The 15855-nt window shown below is 45.0% G+C and overlaps 1 protein-coding gene across 1 annotated transcript in view; it reads right to left on the bottom strand.

The window, feature by feature from the left end:
* Nucleotides 1–6560: 6560 nt before the first annotated feature.
* The window catches only part of ALX4 (ALX homeobox 4), a 107280-nt gene continuing 97985 nt past the window's right edge, over nt 6561–15855 (bottom strand). Inside the window, exon 4 of the mRNA XM_075325734.1 lies at nt 6561–11200. Within this exon, the coding sequence (XP_075181849.1) occupies nt 10877–11200 (324 nt within the window). The 3' untranslated portion in view covers nt 6561–10876. The remainder of the gene's footprint in view (nt 11201–15855) is intronic.

Raw genomic sequence — 15855 nt, 5'->3', positions numbered from 1 at the left:
ACAATTGTATCTAATATCCTGCACTGATACATTCTAACAAACCATCAGTAACGGGCCGCAATGTAATCTTGAGAAGTATTAAATGGAAAAAAATAAAATATATATATTTTATATATATTCTAAAAAAATTATAAAAATAAATTATATAAAAATTATATATAAAAAAATGTATATATTTTATTTTTTTCCCCTCAATCGCTGCTTGCTGTCAGTGAATGGTAAAGCTTTATAAAACAAATGCAGCTGTACTAATTATGTACTTTTTTTTCCAGACTTTTTATGCAATCATTAATGTTATAGGATTGTTCAGTTTGGGAATTGCTATTCTGGTAATTGTCCAATCTTTGTGTTTTTTTTTCTGTAAAAAAAAAAAAAATACCCGAGACCTTGTAAGTGATGTCAGATGTGAAGCGCTGAGTGTTCTGCGTGTGATTTCCTTCATTTTTTCCTTTGAAATTCCTCCGCCCGCTCCTTCCAGAGGGGAATATACAGTTTCTGGGGCCTTCACCTTTCCTCGGTTGTCGGCCTCCTGTTCTTAATCTGCGGCCCCGTCTTTCTTGTGCGCCTTGTCAGCAGCTCGGAGGGACACTCGGGGAGATCTCCGCCTGGAGCTCAGGATCCATCCATTACGGGTTTGTCACAGCCCTGGCGGGTGAGGGGCCCGGTGCGGCTGATTACTGCCGCGCAGATTGCGCAGAGAAATTCATCAAAGGTCCATAAACCTCAGCGCCGCGCACATCCGGAGTCACAGCTTGGGAATCATAACCAAAACCAAACGTGGCCTTCCCAACGATGAAATCCGTTTACTTAGCGCGGCGTTTACAGCTGCGCCCATCAGCAGTGGCACCATGGAGCTTCTAATGCTTTCAAGGTGCTGATGTAGCAGTGCCGAGCTTGTCACGGTCATTAACACCTTATCTGTGGTTTTATGCAGGACTGTAAGTAATAGTGTAACAAACACATAAGTAAAAGTTTATCGTCCATTCCTTTGCTACTGTTTTATATTGAGAAAATCTGGATGACCATAGTTACAGCACCCAAAGGGGTTTCCCAAATTCTGGCGTGACCTCATTGTGCCAGAAGGGTGGTGACTATATCCTGACCGGATGACGGTTTCCCTTTAAGGCCGGGGATATAGTTTGATGATTGGGCTTTTGAATATACTGAACCATCTGTTTCCAATATGTAACACATATGTGCGGTTTTTATTTGTGTAGGGTTTATGCTGTCGTATTCACTTGAATGGGAGACAAGCTGCAGTACCGGAAGCGGCCACTAATCTGCACTGAGTGGCTCCATACATTGTTTGAGTGGGGGGGTAGTGGTGCCTGGTATCAGACTCCCACTGATCTCGTATTGATGTCTGATTTTACAGATCGGTAATCGATTCGGTAGTTCTGCACAACCTCCACTTAGACCTGCTTTCCTGTACTTCTGAATAGTAATCTGCCCATTGTGGCTCTTGAGAGGCAAAATCCACAAGTCGCACCTCCCAGGGCTTGAATCCCCATTCTAGGGATGCCCACTATGGGATTTATTAATTTTGGTCCTAAGAAGGCGGAGCAAGATACAGAGAAAATCAAATCTAAGTTATGCCCCACCCCTGAGGAGCTGAGCAAATCTGATCCCAGGAACAGGATTGTTTTGGGTTGTTTTTTTTTTCTTCTCCTAAAGAGACAGACTCCCCAGGCACAAGTGACACATTATTCCTTCAACAGATCTTAAAAAGGTGGAACATGTTATGGGAAAAGGAAAATCTTATGCCCCGCCCCTAAGGAGCTGGAAAAAAATCCCAGGAATAGGATTTTCTTTATTATAACTAAAGAGACATAAAGACTCCCCAGGCACAACTGACACATTTTTATTTTTTGAGTAGGTCATAAGAAGGCGGCGCATGATACAGAGAAAAGCAAATCTAACTAATGCTTCGCACCTGAGGAGCTGAGGAAAACTGATCCCAGGAAAAGGATTGGGGTTTATTTTATTTAAACTAAAGAGACACTCTCCAGGCACAACATTCTTATTCCTTAAGCAGATCCTAAAAACGCCGAGCCTGATACAGAGAAAAGAAAATCTGAGTTATGCCCTGCCCATGAGGAGCTGAACAAAACATCCCAAAAACAGGATTGTGGGGGTTTTTTTATGTATATATTATAAATTAAAGAGACAAACACTCAGGCACAACTGACACATTCTAATTCCTTGAGTAGGTGGAACATGATACAGAGAAAAGAAAATCTGAGTTATGCCCTGCCCATGAGGAGCTGAACAAAACATCCCAAAAACAGGATTGTGGGGTTTTTTTTATGTATATATTATAAATTAAAGAGACAAACACTCAGGCACAACTGACACATTCTAATTCCTTGAGTAGGTGGAACATGATACAGAGAAAAGAAAATCTGAGTTATGCCCTGCCCCTGAGGAGCTGAACGAAACCAATCCCAGGAATAGGATTATGAAGTCTCCCCAGGCACAACTGACACATTTTTATTTTTTGAGTAGGTCCTAAGAAGGTGGAGCATGATACAGAGAAAATCAAATCTACGTTATGCCACGCCCCTGAGGAGTTGAGCAACACTGATCCAGGAACAGGATTGTTTTATTTTTTTATTTTGTTTTTTTAACTAAAAAGACAGACTCCCAGGCACAACTGACACATTCTAGTTCCTTGAGTAGGTCCTAAGAAAGCGGAGCATAATACAGAGAAAAGAAAAATTGCGTTATGCTCCGCCCATGAGGAGCTGAATAAAACTGATCCCAAAAACAGGATTGATTTTTGTTTTAACCCAGGCACAACTCTTCACATTCCTATTTCTTGAACAGATCCTAAGAAGGTGGAGCATGCTATGTAGAAAAGAAAATATGCGTAATGCCCCGCCCCTGAGGAGCTGAACAAAACTGAGGCAAAGGGTCCAGAACCCACCAGAATGAAGTCCACTTTTCTATCCATAGAATATTCATGGCTGCGACCCCTAGAGAAGTGGTCTTTAACCTGTGGGACACTACAGCTTCTAGTGTGGTGTTACACTTCTTTTTACTTTTCTTGCCGGAGAGCAACAGACTTAGAGGATAAAACACACTAAGAATTTATTTAGGAACCACCATTTTTAATGAGTCATTCGCATAATACACAGAGACGGCCACGAAGCCTATATACAACTCACTTTTATTAATATCTTATTGTTACATTGTGTTCATCCCAGTCTTGGTAGGCGAAAGCAAAATAGTTACAAAAGCAAAAAACTTTATACCGAGGAACAGCAATGACAGAAGGGCCGTCCCCGGATCCCCTGGTCAGCCTGCCCTCGCTGGCTCCCCTGGTCAGCCTGCCCTCGCTGGCTCCCCTGGTCAGCCTGCCCTCGCTGGCTCCCCTGGTCAGCCTGCCCTCGCCTCCCCATCCAGCAGATGTCCCCTTTGCACCGAGGAGCTGCTCTTTAGTAGTCAGTAGTATTTAATGGGGCTCTGCCCAGCTTGAGCTCTGACGTAGAGTGTCACTAAAATGTTATCCTTGACCCAAATCCACAAGCCCACGCGGCCCCTCACATTTGTCCTTTTCTGTATTTTTTATATGAATAGAAGGATTGTAAGTAGCAAGATTTGGAACATTAATGAACCTCTATTTCAGCCTTCACCTCCCATTTTTTTTTAGGTGAGCAGATGCAAAGCCCTTGAGATGCCAAATGTAGAATTTTTTTTATTTTTAAAAAAAGGTAATTACCAAATTGCATTTTTGCACAGAATTAGAAAACCATTTGTACTTTCTTCTAGAAACAGCGCCACAGATAAAAACAGGTTGTGTGTGGTATTGCAGCTCACAGACATTCACTTCAATAGAGCTGCAATACCAGACTCAACCTGTAGTCTGGTGCGGCGCCGTTTTTGCAGGAAAATATTACTGTCCCCGTAATAACCCCCCAAGAAATGATTGATTACTTTTTCTGCAGATCCCACAGACGCTCTCATCTTTCACATCTGTCTACGGTGAGATTACTCGCTGGATCTGATCCATCAGACACATCCTCCGAGCAACAGGATGAGGGGAGGAGTAGTCCTAGAAACCACAGACCATCACTAATATGAAGGCACTCAGTTCTCATATTTAGGGGGCTATGTATAAAAATGCTTGGGGCCCCTGAAGTAAAGGATTCTTAGGGCCGGTCATAGATTGAGGAAAAAAACAACAAAATTTGTAAATCCAAAGTGCAACAAATCTGCTAAGTTGGGTTTATTGGACATTAGACCACGTGGATGTTTTTGTTACAAAACCACCATCCTTTAGCTTTTGTATATCTCTAATTACCCCTTCTTTATCATCTTTAAAGAGAATTTTTCTTATATAGATTACTTAAAATATTGTAGGACTCATCTTCCTGATTAAAACGATGCTTCTCCCTCCCCAAACACATTCTCCTGTCAAATTCTATTGCAAATTCATATTTGTTGCAGTACTTTTTTTCACCACTCTGGCAGCACTTGCTTCTTACCATAGAAACTAATGCAATAGCGCCCCCCCATTTCTATAGTTAAAAAAAAATATCTGATCTTTGAAACAGAAAGTTGTAAATGCCCCATCACCCTCAGTTGACAGAAACCTTGTATTAATAATCCAGAAGAGCTTTATCTTACTTGTTGTGGGAGAAAAATGATACATTTCCTTTAAATGCCAATTAAAAAAATTCTCCAATTCTGCGCCGGCTCCATACAGGAACTGGATTTGACGGCTGCAGAAAGGCGGCTTGTTTTTGCTGTGTGACTTTTTTGTTGAGTTGTTTGTGCCCGGCTTTGTTTTCTTTCACTAAAACAAGTAATTCTTCCATCTTTCCTGGAAAAAAAACCCTAAAAAGCTTTTCTGTGTAAGCGCCCAGCGCAATAAATCCCCCGAATCCCACGTAACCACCTATTTCTGATCCGTTTTTGAGAAGGTAAAGTAGGAATGTCTCAAAAACCTCAGCTGACCCATGAGACAACGAGTGTCACCGCCGCGCTGCGTGGAGAGGAAATTTACAAGCCGCGTTCTGTCTTTTTGGACTGAGACAAGGAGAGCAGAAATGGTTTGTCTGGAGCATTTCCAGAAAAGCTGGAAACACAAGAGAACCTTTAATGCAGAAGCTGATGTGAACACTTAATCCGGTGGAAATGGCGGAACCTCCCCTCGACCGCACTAAATCTGCCGGGTCATCAGAAAGATGGACCGTTACGTATGTCTGCAAAGGAAGAACAAAATACAACTCCTGAAGACCCTGATTTGTCTCTACCTCTCTGGCTTCATTCTTGTAGTATAGATCAATAGTATAACCAATTATTAGAAACTTTGTAACGTATCTTATCAGAGAATTCTGCTTCTTTCTCCATTTATGAGCCACTTCTTTCCTTGTCTTCTGAACTCACCTGCTACAAAAATAAAATCTCTCTACTCTGTTTTTCTGTAGACAAGATGAGCTGACAGAATGAAGATCATCTCCTATTATGCTCTATGGGGGAAGGAGGGGAGGCACAGTGTGAAAACAGCCAGAGGGAGACACAGAAAGACAGTGCTGAGCTTTCTAACCAGTCTCTTATCTCATCCCAGAGTGAAAAGGTGGATTCATGTTGCTGTATACTTTCCTTCATGCTGCTGCTTTTCTCATTGTGCTACCTAAAGCGTGAAGCGCAGGAATCCCTCTGTGTGTGCTGTGTACAGGAGACCTCATACCGGCTAGTCTCTAATAAGGTCAGAGTCCATTGCAACTCTGTAAGGGGGAAAACTGATGAAAATGCAGGAGACAGGTCATATGATGGCCCAATAAAGTGTTATTTCTCATACAAACACTGGAGGAAATATTTTGACTTATAGAAGGTTGTCTGAGGTTTTCTGAGAGTCAATACTCGGCCTAATGGAGGCCAAATGGAGCTTACCGTGGAGGGCGGTGTAGTGGGGTCACAGAAAGCCGGCAGCTGTACCAGTGTGATAATGCTGGGTGGAGGGGTGTACTGGCGGTGCGAAGCAGGCACCATTGATTCCCTGGCGATGGACTTCTGGAAGGTGGAGCATGGGCAGATTGAGGTCTCGGAGAGCCAAGATCTCAATCTGTGCATGCGCCGCCTCTGGCGCCATTGGGTCTGTCATCGGGAGATCAATGGTGTTTGCCTTGCGCCACCACAACTACCCCTCCCAGCACCACCACTCGTGCTGCTGCCAGCTTCCTTTGACCCCCGCACCAAACCCCGGTAAGCTACATTCCGCTGATAAGGGTACTTTCACACTTGCGTTAATTTCCTTCCGTCACAATCCACCCTTTTGGAAAACAGCGGAATCCGTTAACGGATTCCACTATTTCCCATAGACTTGTATGGATGACGGATTGTGCCAGAAGTACCTGCGTTGCTTCCGCAGGCCAACGCTGCGCTACGTCTGCCGGGCGGAAGCAACGCAGCATGTAATGTTTTTTGAGTGGCGGAATCCTCTATTTTTCACTGCGCATGCTCATCTTTTTTTTTTTTTTTTTTTTTTATCACAAACTTTATTTTGTCTCTCGGTGGCTGAACGTTCAGGTGAGCGCCCGGCCGCCGGCATGTGAGAGCTCTCAGCTGACCGCCCGGCCGCCGGCATGTGAGAGCTCTCAGCTGATCGCCCGGCCGCCGGCATGTGAGAGCTCTCAGCTGATCGCCCGGCCACCGGCATGTGAGCGCTCTCAGCTCATCGCCCGGCCACCGGCATGTGAAAGCTCTCAGCTGATCGCCCGGCCACCGGCATGTGAGAGCGCTCAGCTGCCAGCCCGGCCGCCGGCATGTGAGAGCTCTCAGCTGATCGCCCGGCCACCGGCATGTGAGAGCGCTCAGCTGACCGCCCGGCCGCCGGCACGTGAGAGCGATTAGCTGATCGCCCAGCAGCCGGCATGTGAGAGCTCTCAGCTGATCGCTCGGCCGCCGGCATGTGAGAGTGCTCAGCTGACCGCCCGGCCGCCGGCATGTGAGAGCTCTCAGCTGAGCGCCCGGCCGCCGGCATGTGAGAGCGATCTGCTGAGCGCCCGGCAGCCGGCATGTGAGAGCGATCAGCTGATCGCCCGGCAGCCGGTATGTGAGAGCGATCAGCTGAGTGCCTGGTCGCCGGGTGATCAACTGATCGTTCACTATAGTCTGCTGCCGGTAAAACTGTAAAAAAAAAAAATCCGTTGCGCCATTGTATGCAACGCATCCGCTGCATCCGTCACACAACGCAATGCAACGGATGCCGTTCAACACAAGTGTGAAACTAGCCTAAGACAGACCCCTATTTTAACATTAATTGTTTTTCTCCTATTTTCCTCCTTTAAATTTGGGGGGCATCCTTTGGTCCGGTGCGTCTAAGAAATACGGTAATTGGCCCTCTGGAATAAGGATATGTTCACACGTTAAGTATTTGGTGCAGACATTTCTGCATCTATAGGCATGAAAAGCGCAGCGGCAAAAAACGTGCCATTTTGCTGTGTTTTTGGCATGGGTTTTGCTGCAGATTTTAGCATGGGTGAAATGTGCAACAATCCTGCAGATCTAAATCTGCAAGAAGAAAATAAATGAGTGCATGAGATTTCCAGATTCCAATTTTCAATTTAGAGAAATGTGCACTGAAAAAATGCGATAAAAATGCACCGTGTGCACACAGCCTGAGCGTTCCAGAATATACCGATCTTGCACTTTACACAGTAGGCAGGTCCGGCGCTGCACAGAAGCCAGTTGTCACTTTTTTTGGCTACTTTACCTCCCTGTTTTCCAGGCTATTTAGTTTTTATCTTTTTAGGGCACCTTACTGATGGTTTCCCTTTAAGAGGCTCCTTTAACCATTTGTTTCATAGTCATCAGTGCTAGCTGCTTATCTTTATAGTCTAAATCAAGGATAGTGGAGCAATAAGAGGGCGCCATGAGCCGAGGATCGGGGATCACGGTTCCCAGAAACGTTTGCAACTAAATCCTATTCGAGTGTGAAGCTACAACCCCCAGCATGCCCTGCCGGCTGGGGGAAGTAGTCACACAAGTGCCACTGAGCGACCGATAAGAGACCCTGCTTTACAGAATATCCTTTATATTTCCACCACAACACATATTAGTATTTACAAATAAATAGGCGAAAGTTACAAGAACTGATACATATAAGATACACGTCCTCCCCAATGGTTACAGTGCAGGTCTAAACTCGGATCGCTGGGAACGGCGCGCCCGCCATGTGTAATTCATATGTTCCAGTTACATATGGCTGATTTGGCAGCCCGGTTAGTACCTCTATTGGAGGAAGCAGCGGGGAGCCCCACAAAGAGCAGGAATCTGCATTTAAAGCTTGCAACGCACAAAGCAACAATGGCAAATTAATATTCTCGTGTGCAATAATCACAATATGTCGGATCATTATTTTTTCAAAGGGGTGCATAAAAAAGACAGGACCCTCCTGTGAGCCTCCCGGCATGAAAGGACCCTCCGGTCTGCACTGCTTTGGACATTCATGGGAGTTTAGGCAATTTTAGGCTTCCATAATTATCTCCATACAGTTTGGTTTGCTTAATCCTGGCCCTACTATGACTCCAGACTTGGGCTACTTCATTATCTAATTACAGCCAATAACATAGGTATATAGCGTATCCATAATGGTGTCAAAGGGCAGCAACTCGGTTGACTCCACTATGACCAACCACATTGCCATCCGCACTGCTAACTAGCTGTAGGGTCACCGCACCTTGGATGTAATATGATGAAAGCAAAGCTGGACTGAAATGAAGAGGCCCCAGCTCTGTTGACTCCACTATGACCAACCTCGTTGCCATCCGCACTGCTAACTAGCTGTAGGGTCACCGCACCTTGGACATGATATGGTGAGAGCAAATCTGGACTGAAATTAAGGGGCCCCAGCACGTTTGACTCTACTATGACCAACCTCATTGCCATCTGCACTGCTAACTAGCTGTAGGGTCACTGTACCTTGGACATATGGTAAAAGCAACGCTGGACTGAAATGAAGGGGCCCCAGCTCGGATGACTCTACCATGACCAACCTCATTGTCATCCACACTGGTAACTAGCTGTATGGTCACTGCACCTTGGATGTAATATGATGAAAGCAAAGCTGGACTGAAATGAAGGGGCCCCACCTCTGTTGACTCCACTATGACCAAACTCGTTGCCATCCGCACTGCTAACTAGCTGTAGGGTCACCGCACCTTGGACATGATATGGTGAGAGCAAATCTGGACTGAAATTAAGGGGCCCCAGCACGTTTGACTCTACTATGACCAACCTCATTGCCATCCGCACTGCTAACTAGCTGTAGGGTCACTGTACCTTGGACATATGGTAAAAGCAAAGCTGGACTGAAATGAAGGGGCCCCAGCTCGGATGACTCTACCATGACCAACCTCATTGTCATCCACACTGCTAACTAGCTGTAGGGTCACTGCACCTTGGATGTGATATGGTTAGAGCAAAGCTGACTGAATTGAAGAGGTCCCAGCACAGTTGACTCCACTATGACCAACCTCATTGTCATCCGCATTGCTAACTAGCTGTAGGGTCACTGCACCTTGGATATATGCTAAAAGCAAAGCTGGACTGAAATGAAGGGGCCCCAGCCTGGTTGACTTCACTATGACCAACCACATTTTCATCCGCACTGCTAACTAGCTGTAGGGTCACCGCACCTTGGATGTGATATGGTGAGAGCAAAGCTGGACTGAAAGGAAGCGGTCCCAACTCGGATGACTCCACTATGAACAACCTCATTGTCATCCGCACTGCTAACTAGCTGTAGAGTCACTGCACCTTGGATGTGATATGGTGAGAGTAAAGCTGGACTGAATTGAAGAGGCCCCAGCACAGTTGACTCCACTATGACCAACCTCATTGTTATCCGCAGTGCTAACTAGCTGTAGGGTCACCGCACCTTGGATGTGATAAGGTGAGAGTAAAGCTGGGCTTAAATGAAGGGGTCCTTGGCTGACCTCTTCCCATAGACTTTGCTTAGGGGCCTTTTTCTTTAAAAAAGATTAGATCTGTCCCATGATATACCCTTGGGATAAGAGTGCTGGGCCCACCATAGCATGGCCATAGCCCGCAGAAGCTACTCCTGTACCCACAATGGGGCCCCTGCATTAGAGCCGAACTATAGGTTTGCACCACTCCGTGGAATATTGGATTCACTCAATGTTTCCTAGGTCCCTCCTTGTAAATGCAAAATTGAGCCAACGTTCTAAATTAGACCAAGCCTAATCTCATGATTGACAGCACTGGACAATGGGCATCTTCTGACCATGTGGATAAAGTTGCCCCCATTCCTGCTGGTCTCATCCTCATGGACAGTGCCAGCCTCCTAACAAGGGTCGTACCCTCTTCTACTGGAAAGTCCTGGATGTTCCTGCACTAGGAGGGAGGGTACCTTTTGCCTTCCAGGACCCCTGTCCTCTGTGTGTGCACCTGGCTGCCATATTGCTCTTTAGGCCCATGGGTAAGAAATTCAATAAGGAGCTAAAAGTAAAGGAAAAACCCAGCAAAGTAATCCAATATCCAAATGTTATACGTGGCACCTAACCCTTCTTCAGGATGTTCTATAGCCCTGAGGCACCAGACAGCTCTGCCTGAACACGATGGTGGCCCAGGCAGAGTCCAAGCTCCCCTGGTTTGTTGCTTTCTTCTAAGAGTGCACAATATTGGGCAATGGGATTTGGTAGGAATCGTAAATGGGCGCAGTCTTTGGAGCCATCCCCCACGATGGTAATAAAAAATCCCTGAATTGTAGAAGAAGATCCCCCGTCTCCTCTGAAGCAGGCACCTCCTCGATGGTAAGCGTTAGTCCTTGGGAAGATAGTTTGCAGGCACAGCGTGGATTTTTTTGGCCACGGGGCGGCTGGAGTGTCAGTGTCTGCCGGCAACGCTGTCATGTGGCCCACGACATGGCTGCACTGTGTTCTTTGGCTTTCATCCTGAGTGCTGCGATGCTGGAACTCTTACGGTCGGGTTCAGCGTTCAAGTCGTAACCGTTTATTCCGGGTCCCATCCCCGCGCTGCCGAAGAGGCCGCTCATGTGCGCCTGGCCTACGTGAGAGCCGGGACCTGGAACGCTGAGGAACTCCGAGACGCCCCCTGCGGAGTGCGGATGAGTGTGGGGGGACATACAGGAGGAGACCGTATCACATGGCACCACGCACGCTGGCACCGGGGAACCACCATTGTTATTCCCAATCCAAGATGGGTTCTGGATCTAGAGAAAAGAGACAGATGGAGCAGAGATTAGTGCCGCACATCACATACAGAACGGTTATCCCAGCCGCAACAGAATTTTCCACCTTTGTGGACATTTTTTTCCTTCTTATATGCAAGTAGTTTTGGCTACAAATCAAGTTTATACTCGGGTATAAATTTTGCACTACTTGCCTTCTACAGACTCAGTGCCTATTGCTGAATGAGTTAACTGAGGATCCATCAGTGAGCGCATTCTGACAATCCAATGTGAGACTTTCTGGCTCTTTTATCTGACTTTTCATGAGTTTCTCTCTGCTGATTTATGACCCCAAATCACATTGAAGAACAAAGTTGAATGTGCAGAGAAACAAAGACGCTGTAAAAGCAAAACTGCAACATATTTAATGAAACCGAATTGTGAAAAGGATATTTAGCCAAAATTACTTTAAGCAAAATCTAGTATATAAAGCTGAGTGAGTGTATGTATGTATGTATGTATGTATGTATGTATGTGTGTGTGTGTGTGTGTATGTTTGTGTGTGTGTGTGTGTGTGTATATATATGGGTATGTTTGTGTGTGAATGTGTGTATATATGTTTGTGTGTGTGTGTGTATATATATATATATATATATATATATATATATATATATTGTATGTATGTACATATACAGTGTATGTATGTGTGTGTATGTATGTGTGTCCGGTAAAGGAATCCGCCCCGTCACATTTACAATCATGAAATTTTGCACAGACGCCCCATGTGACTCAGGGAGCGTCGTAGACTATGTTTTCAGGGAAAAATGTAACCCCGCGCTTTACAATTATTTGCCAAAAAACTGTTTCCATTAAAGTGAATTGAGCTGGGAGCTACAGGTTATTAGTAGGAGCTGTGATTGGTTACTATAGGCAGGGAAGGACATTCTTAGTATAAGAAGCTTATGTGTGAGGCAATATCATATTGGTGGAGAGACAGATAGAAACACACAGAAGGAGACAGAGACACACACACACACGCAGACGCAGAGACACACACACAGACAGAGATAAACAGACAGAAGGAGACAGAGACACACACAGACACACACACGCAGAGACACACAGAGACAGAGACACACAGACAGAGATAGATACACACAGACAGGAGGAGATAGAGACACACACACGCAGAGACACACAGAGACAGACAGAGATAAATACACACAGACAGGAGGAGATAGAGACACACACACAGACACAGAGACACACACATGCAGAGACACACACACAGACAGAGATAGATAAACAGACAGAAGGAAACAGAGAGACACACACACACAGACAGAGACACACAGAGACAGAGACACACAGACAGAGATAGATACACACAGACAGAAGGAGACAGAGACACACAGACAGAGATAGATACACACAGACAGAAGGAGACAGAGACACACAGAGAGAGGCAGAAAGTAGAGTGAGAGAGACACTTTGTTATTATCCTGGGGAACACCAGGCACTACAAATAGTAAATAAATAAGCCAATATTTCACGGACTCAGCATTTCTCTGCTCGGTAGATACGTCAGCTGCATATACCGCTTTGTGTTATTACAATGTAGCAGTGCAGATATAATGTATCAGGCCAGAGTCCTGGTATCTCACAGAATATTGTCTGGATGTGATCTGTAACAAACCCTCAGCTCTGTACATGATTTCATCTCCTCTCCTAAATAAGTAAATAAGAATATATATCCGTTCACTGCCAGCAAGCAGGGGTAGTAAAGAAGTATCAGGATCTGATTCACAAACTATTATATAAAGTTACTGAACTTTTACAAGTTAGAAAAATAAATGGTCCCTAATGGTAAATCACTTTCCTTCCACTGTGAACCCCCCAAAATCCCATAACAAATGCAAAGTGAATGGAGGACCCCTCCAGCCGCAGGTTTAGAATGTAAATTTATGAGCGATTGTAATTCAGGATCCGTCGGGCCGCGTCTACGGTGACGGACCCGAGCCAAAGTCGTCTTTATCTCCGGCTTTAGGAGCTGCCACAAAATATCTAAAAGCCAATAGACTATTTTCGGTTCCTTTTGATGGTAGAATGCATTAAGAATTGAAACTGGAGACCCCGCTTCCCCCGAAAAACCGCTCAATTAAAATAAAACCCGGTATGACCTGAAGGCACCTCTGCTGCACTTAACGCTTAATGTGCTGGGTGACAAACTCACGTGAAGGAGAATATAGCATCAATCCAATGTATAATCCTATGTAACACAAACATGTACTGCAGCTCTGCTGCAAAGTAATGCCGTGAATCTAGAGAAAATGTCTCCCAGGACAGGATGGTTTAGCTCTAGAGAACGACGCATATAACTCAGAAATATACATGTGTCGTCACAATATTCCCTGCACAATAGTGCCAGATAGGCCCTACATAGTACTGCCATACAGAGCACACATACAGTAAGAGTGCCAGCGTGCCATGCACAGCCGTCACAATATGGGCAAAACTACACAATAAAGAGCCTGCAAAGATCCTACATAATACTGCCATGTACAGCCTAAAAAATACTGTCACACAGAACCCACATATAGTGAATGCCATGTACAGCCCTATAAAGAGCCTGCAAAGATCCTACATAATACTGCCATGCAGTCTACATAATACCGCTATGCAGAGCCTACATAATACTGCCATACAGAACCCACATATAGTGAGTGCCATGCCCTATAAAGAACCTGCAAAGATCCTACACAATACTGCGATGCAGAGCCCACATAATACTGCCATACAGAACCCACATAATACTGCCATACAGAACCCACATATAGTGAGTGCCATGCCCTATAAAGAACCTGCAAAGATCCTACACAATACTGCGATGCAGAGCCCACATAATACTGCCATACAGAACCCACATAATACTGCCATACAGAACCCACATATAGTGAGAGCCATGCCCTATAAAGAACCTGCAAAGATCCTACATAATACGGCCATGCAGAGCCTACATAATACTGTCATAAATATTAAAAAAAATCATACATAATACGTCTTTATTTACAGTAGAAACCCTTAGTTTCCCTCCGCTCTCTATACAGACACATCTGCAGGTTACCCCTCTGCTCTCTATACAGACACATCTGCAGGTTACCCCTCTGCTCTCTATACAGACACATCTGCAGGTTACCCCTCTGCTCTCTATACAGACACATCTGCAGGTTTTTCCTTCCGCTCTCTATACAGACACATCTGCAGGTCTTTCCCTCCACTATTTATACATACACATCTGCAGGTCCTTCCCTCCGCTCTCTATAATGAAACATCTGCAGGTTTTTCCCTCCGCTATCTATACAGACACAGCTGCAGGTTTTTCTCTCCGCTCTTTATACATACACATCAGCAGGTTTTTCCCTCCGCTCTCTATATAGACACATCTGCAGGTTTTTCCCTCCGCTCTCTATATAGACACATCAGCAGGTTTTTCCCTCCGCTCTCTATATAGACACATCTGCAGGTTTTTCCCTCCGCTCTCTATATACAGTTAGGTCCAGAAATATTTGGACAGTGACACAATTTTCGCGAGTTGGGCTCTGCATGCCACCACATTGGATTTGAAATGAAATCTCTACAACAGAATTCAAGTGCAGATTGTAACGTTTAATTTGAAGGTTTGAACAAAAATATCTGATAGAAATTGTAGGAATTGTCACATTTCTTTACAAACACTCCACATTTTAGGAGGTCAAAAGTAATTGGACAAATAAACCAAACCCAAACAAAATATTTTTATTTTCAATATTTTGTTGCGAATCCTTTGGAGGCAATCACTGCCTTAAGTCTGGAACCCATGGACATCACCAAACGCTGGGTTTCCTCCTTCTTAATGCTTTGCCAGGCCTTTACAGCCGCAGCTTTCAGGTCTTGCTTGTTTGTCGGTCTTTCCGTCTTAAGTCTGGATTTGAGCAAGTGAAATGCATGCTCAATTGGGTTAAGATCTGGTGATTGACTTGGCCATTGCAGAATGTTCCACTTTTTTGCACTCATGAACTCCTGGGTAGCTTTGGCTGTATGCTTGGGGTCATTGTCCATCTGTACTATGAAGCGCCGTCCGATCAACTTTGCGGCATTTGGCTGAATCTGGGCTGAAAGTATATCCCGGTACACTTCAGAATTCATCCGGCTACTCTTGTCTGCTGTTATGTCATCAATAAACACAAGTGACCCAGTGCCATTGAAAGCCATGCATGCCCATGCCATCACGTTGCCTCCACCATGTTTGACAGAGGATGTGGTGTGCCTTGGATCATGTGCCGTTCCCTTTTTTCTCCAAACTTTTTTCTTCCCATCATTCTGGTACAGGTTGATCTTTGTCTCATCTGCCCATAGAATACTTTTCCAGAACTGAGCTGGCTTCATGAGGTGTTTTTCAGCAAATGTAACTCTGGCCTGTCTATTTTTGGAATTGATGAATGGTTTGCATCTAGATGTGAATCCTTTGCATTTACTTTCATGGAGTCTTCTCTTTACTGTTGACTTAGAGACAGATACTCCTACTTCACTGAGAGTGTTCTGGACTTCAGTTGATGTTGTGAATGGGTTCTTCTTCACCAAAGAAAGTATGCGGCGATCATCCACCACTGTTGTCATCCGTGGACGCCCAGGCCTTTTTGAGTTCCCAAGCTCACCAG

Source organism: Anomaloglossus baeobatrachus, chromosome 10 (assembly GCF_048569485.1).
Source record: "Anomaloglossus baeobatrachus isolate aAnoBae1 chromosome 10, aAnoBae1.hap1, whole genome shotgun sequence".
NCBI classification, from domain to species: Eukaryota; Metazoa; Chordata; class Amphibia; order Anura; family Aromobatidae; genus Anomaloglossus; species Anomaloglossus baeobatrachus.
The sequence above is the reverse complement of the archived record's forward strand: the minus strand, read 5'-3'. Positions and strand labels throughout refer to the sequence as shown.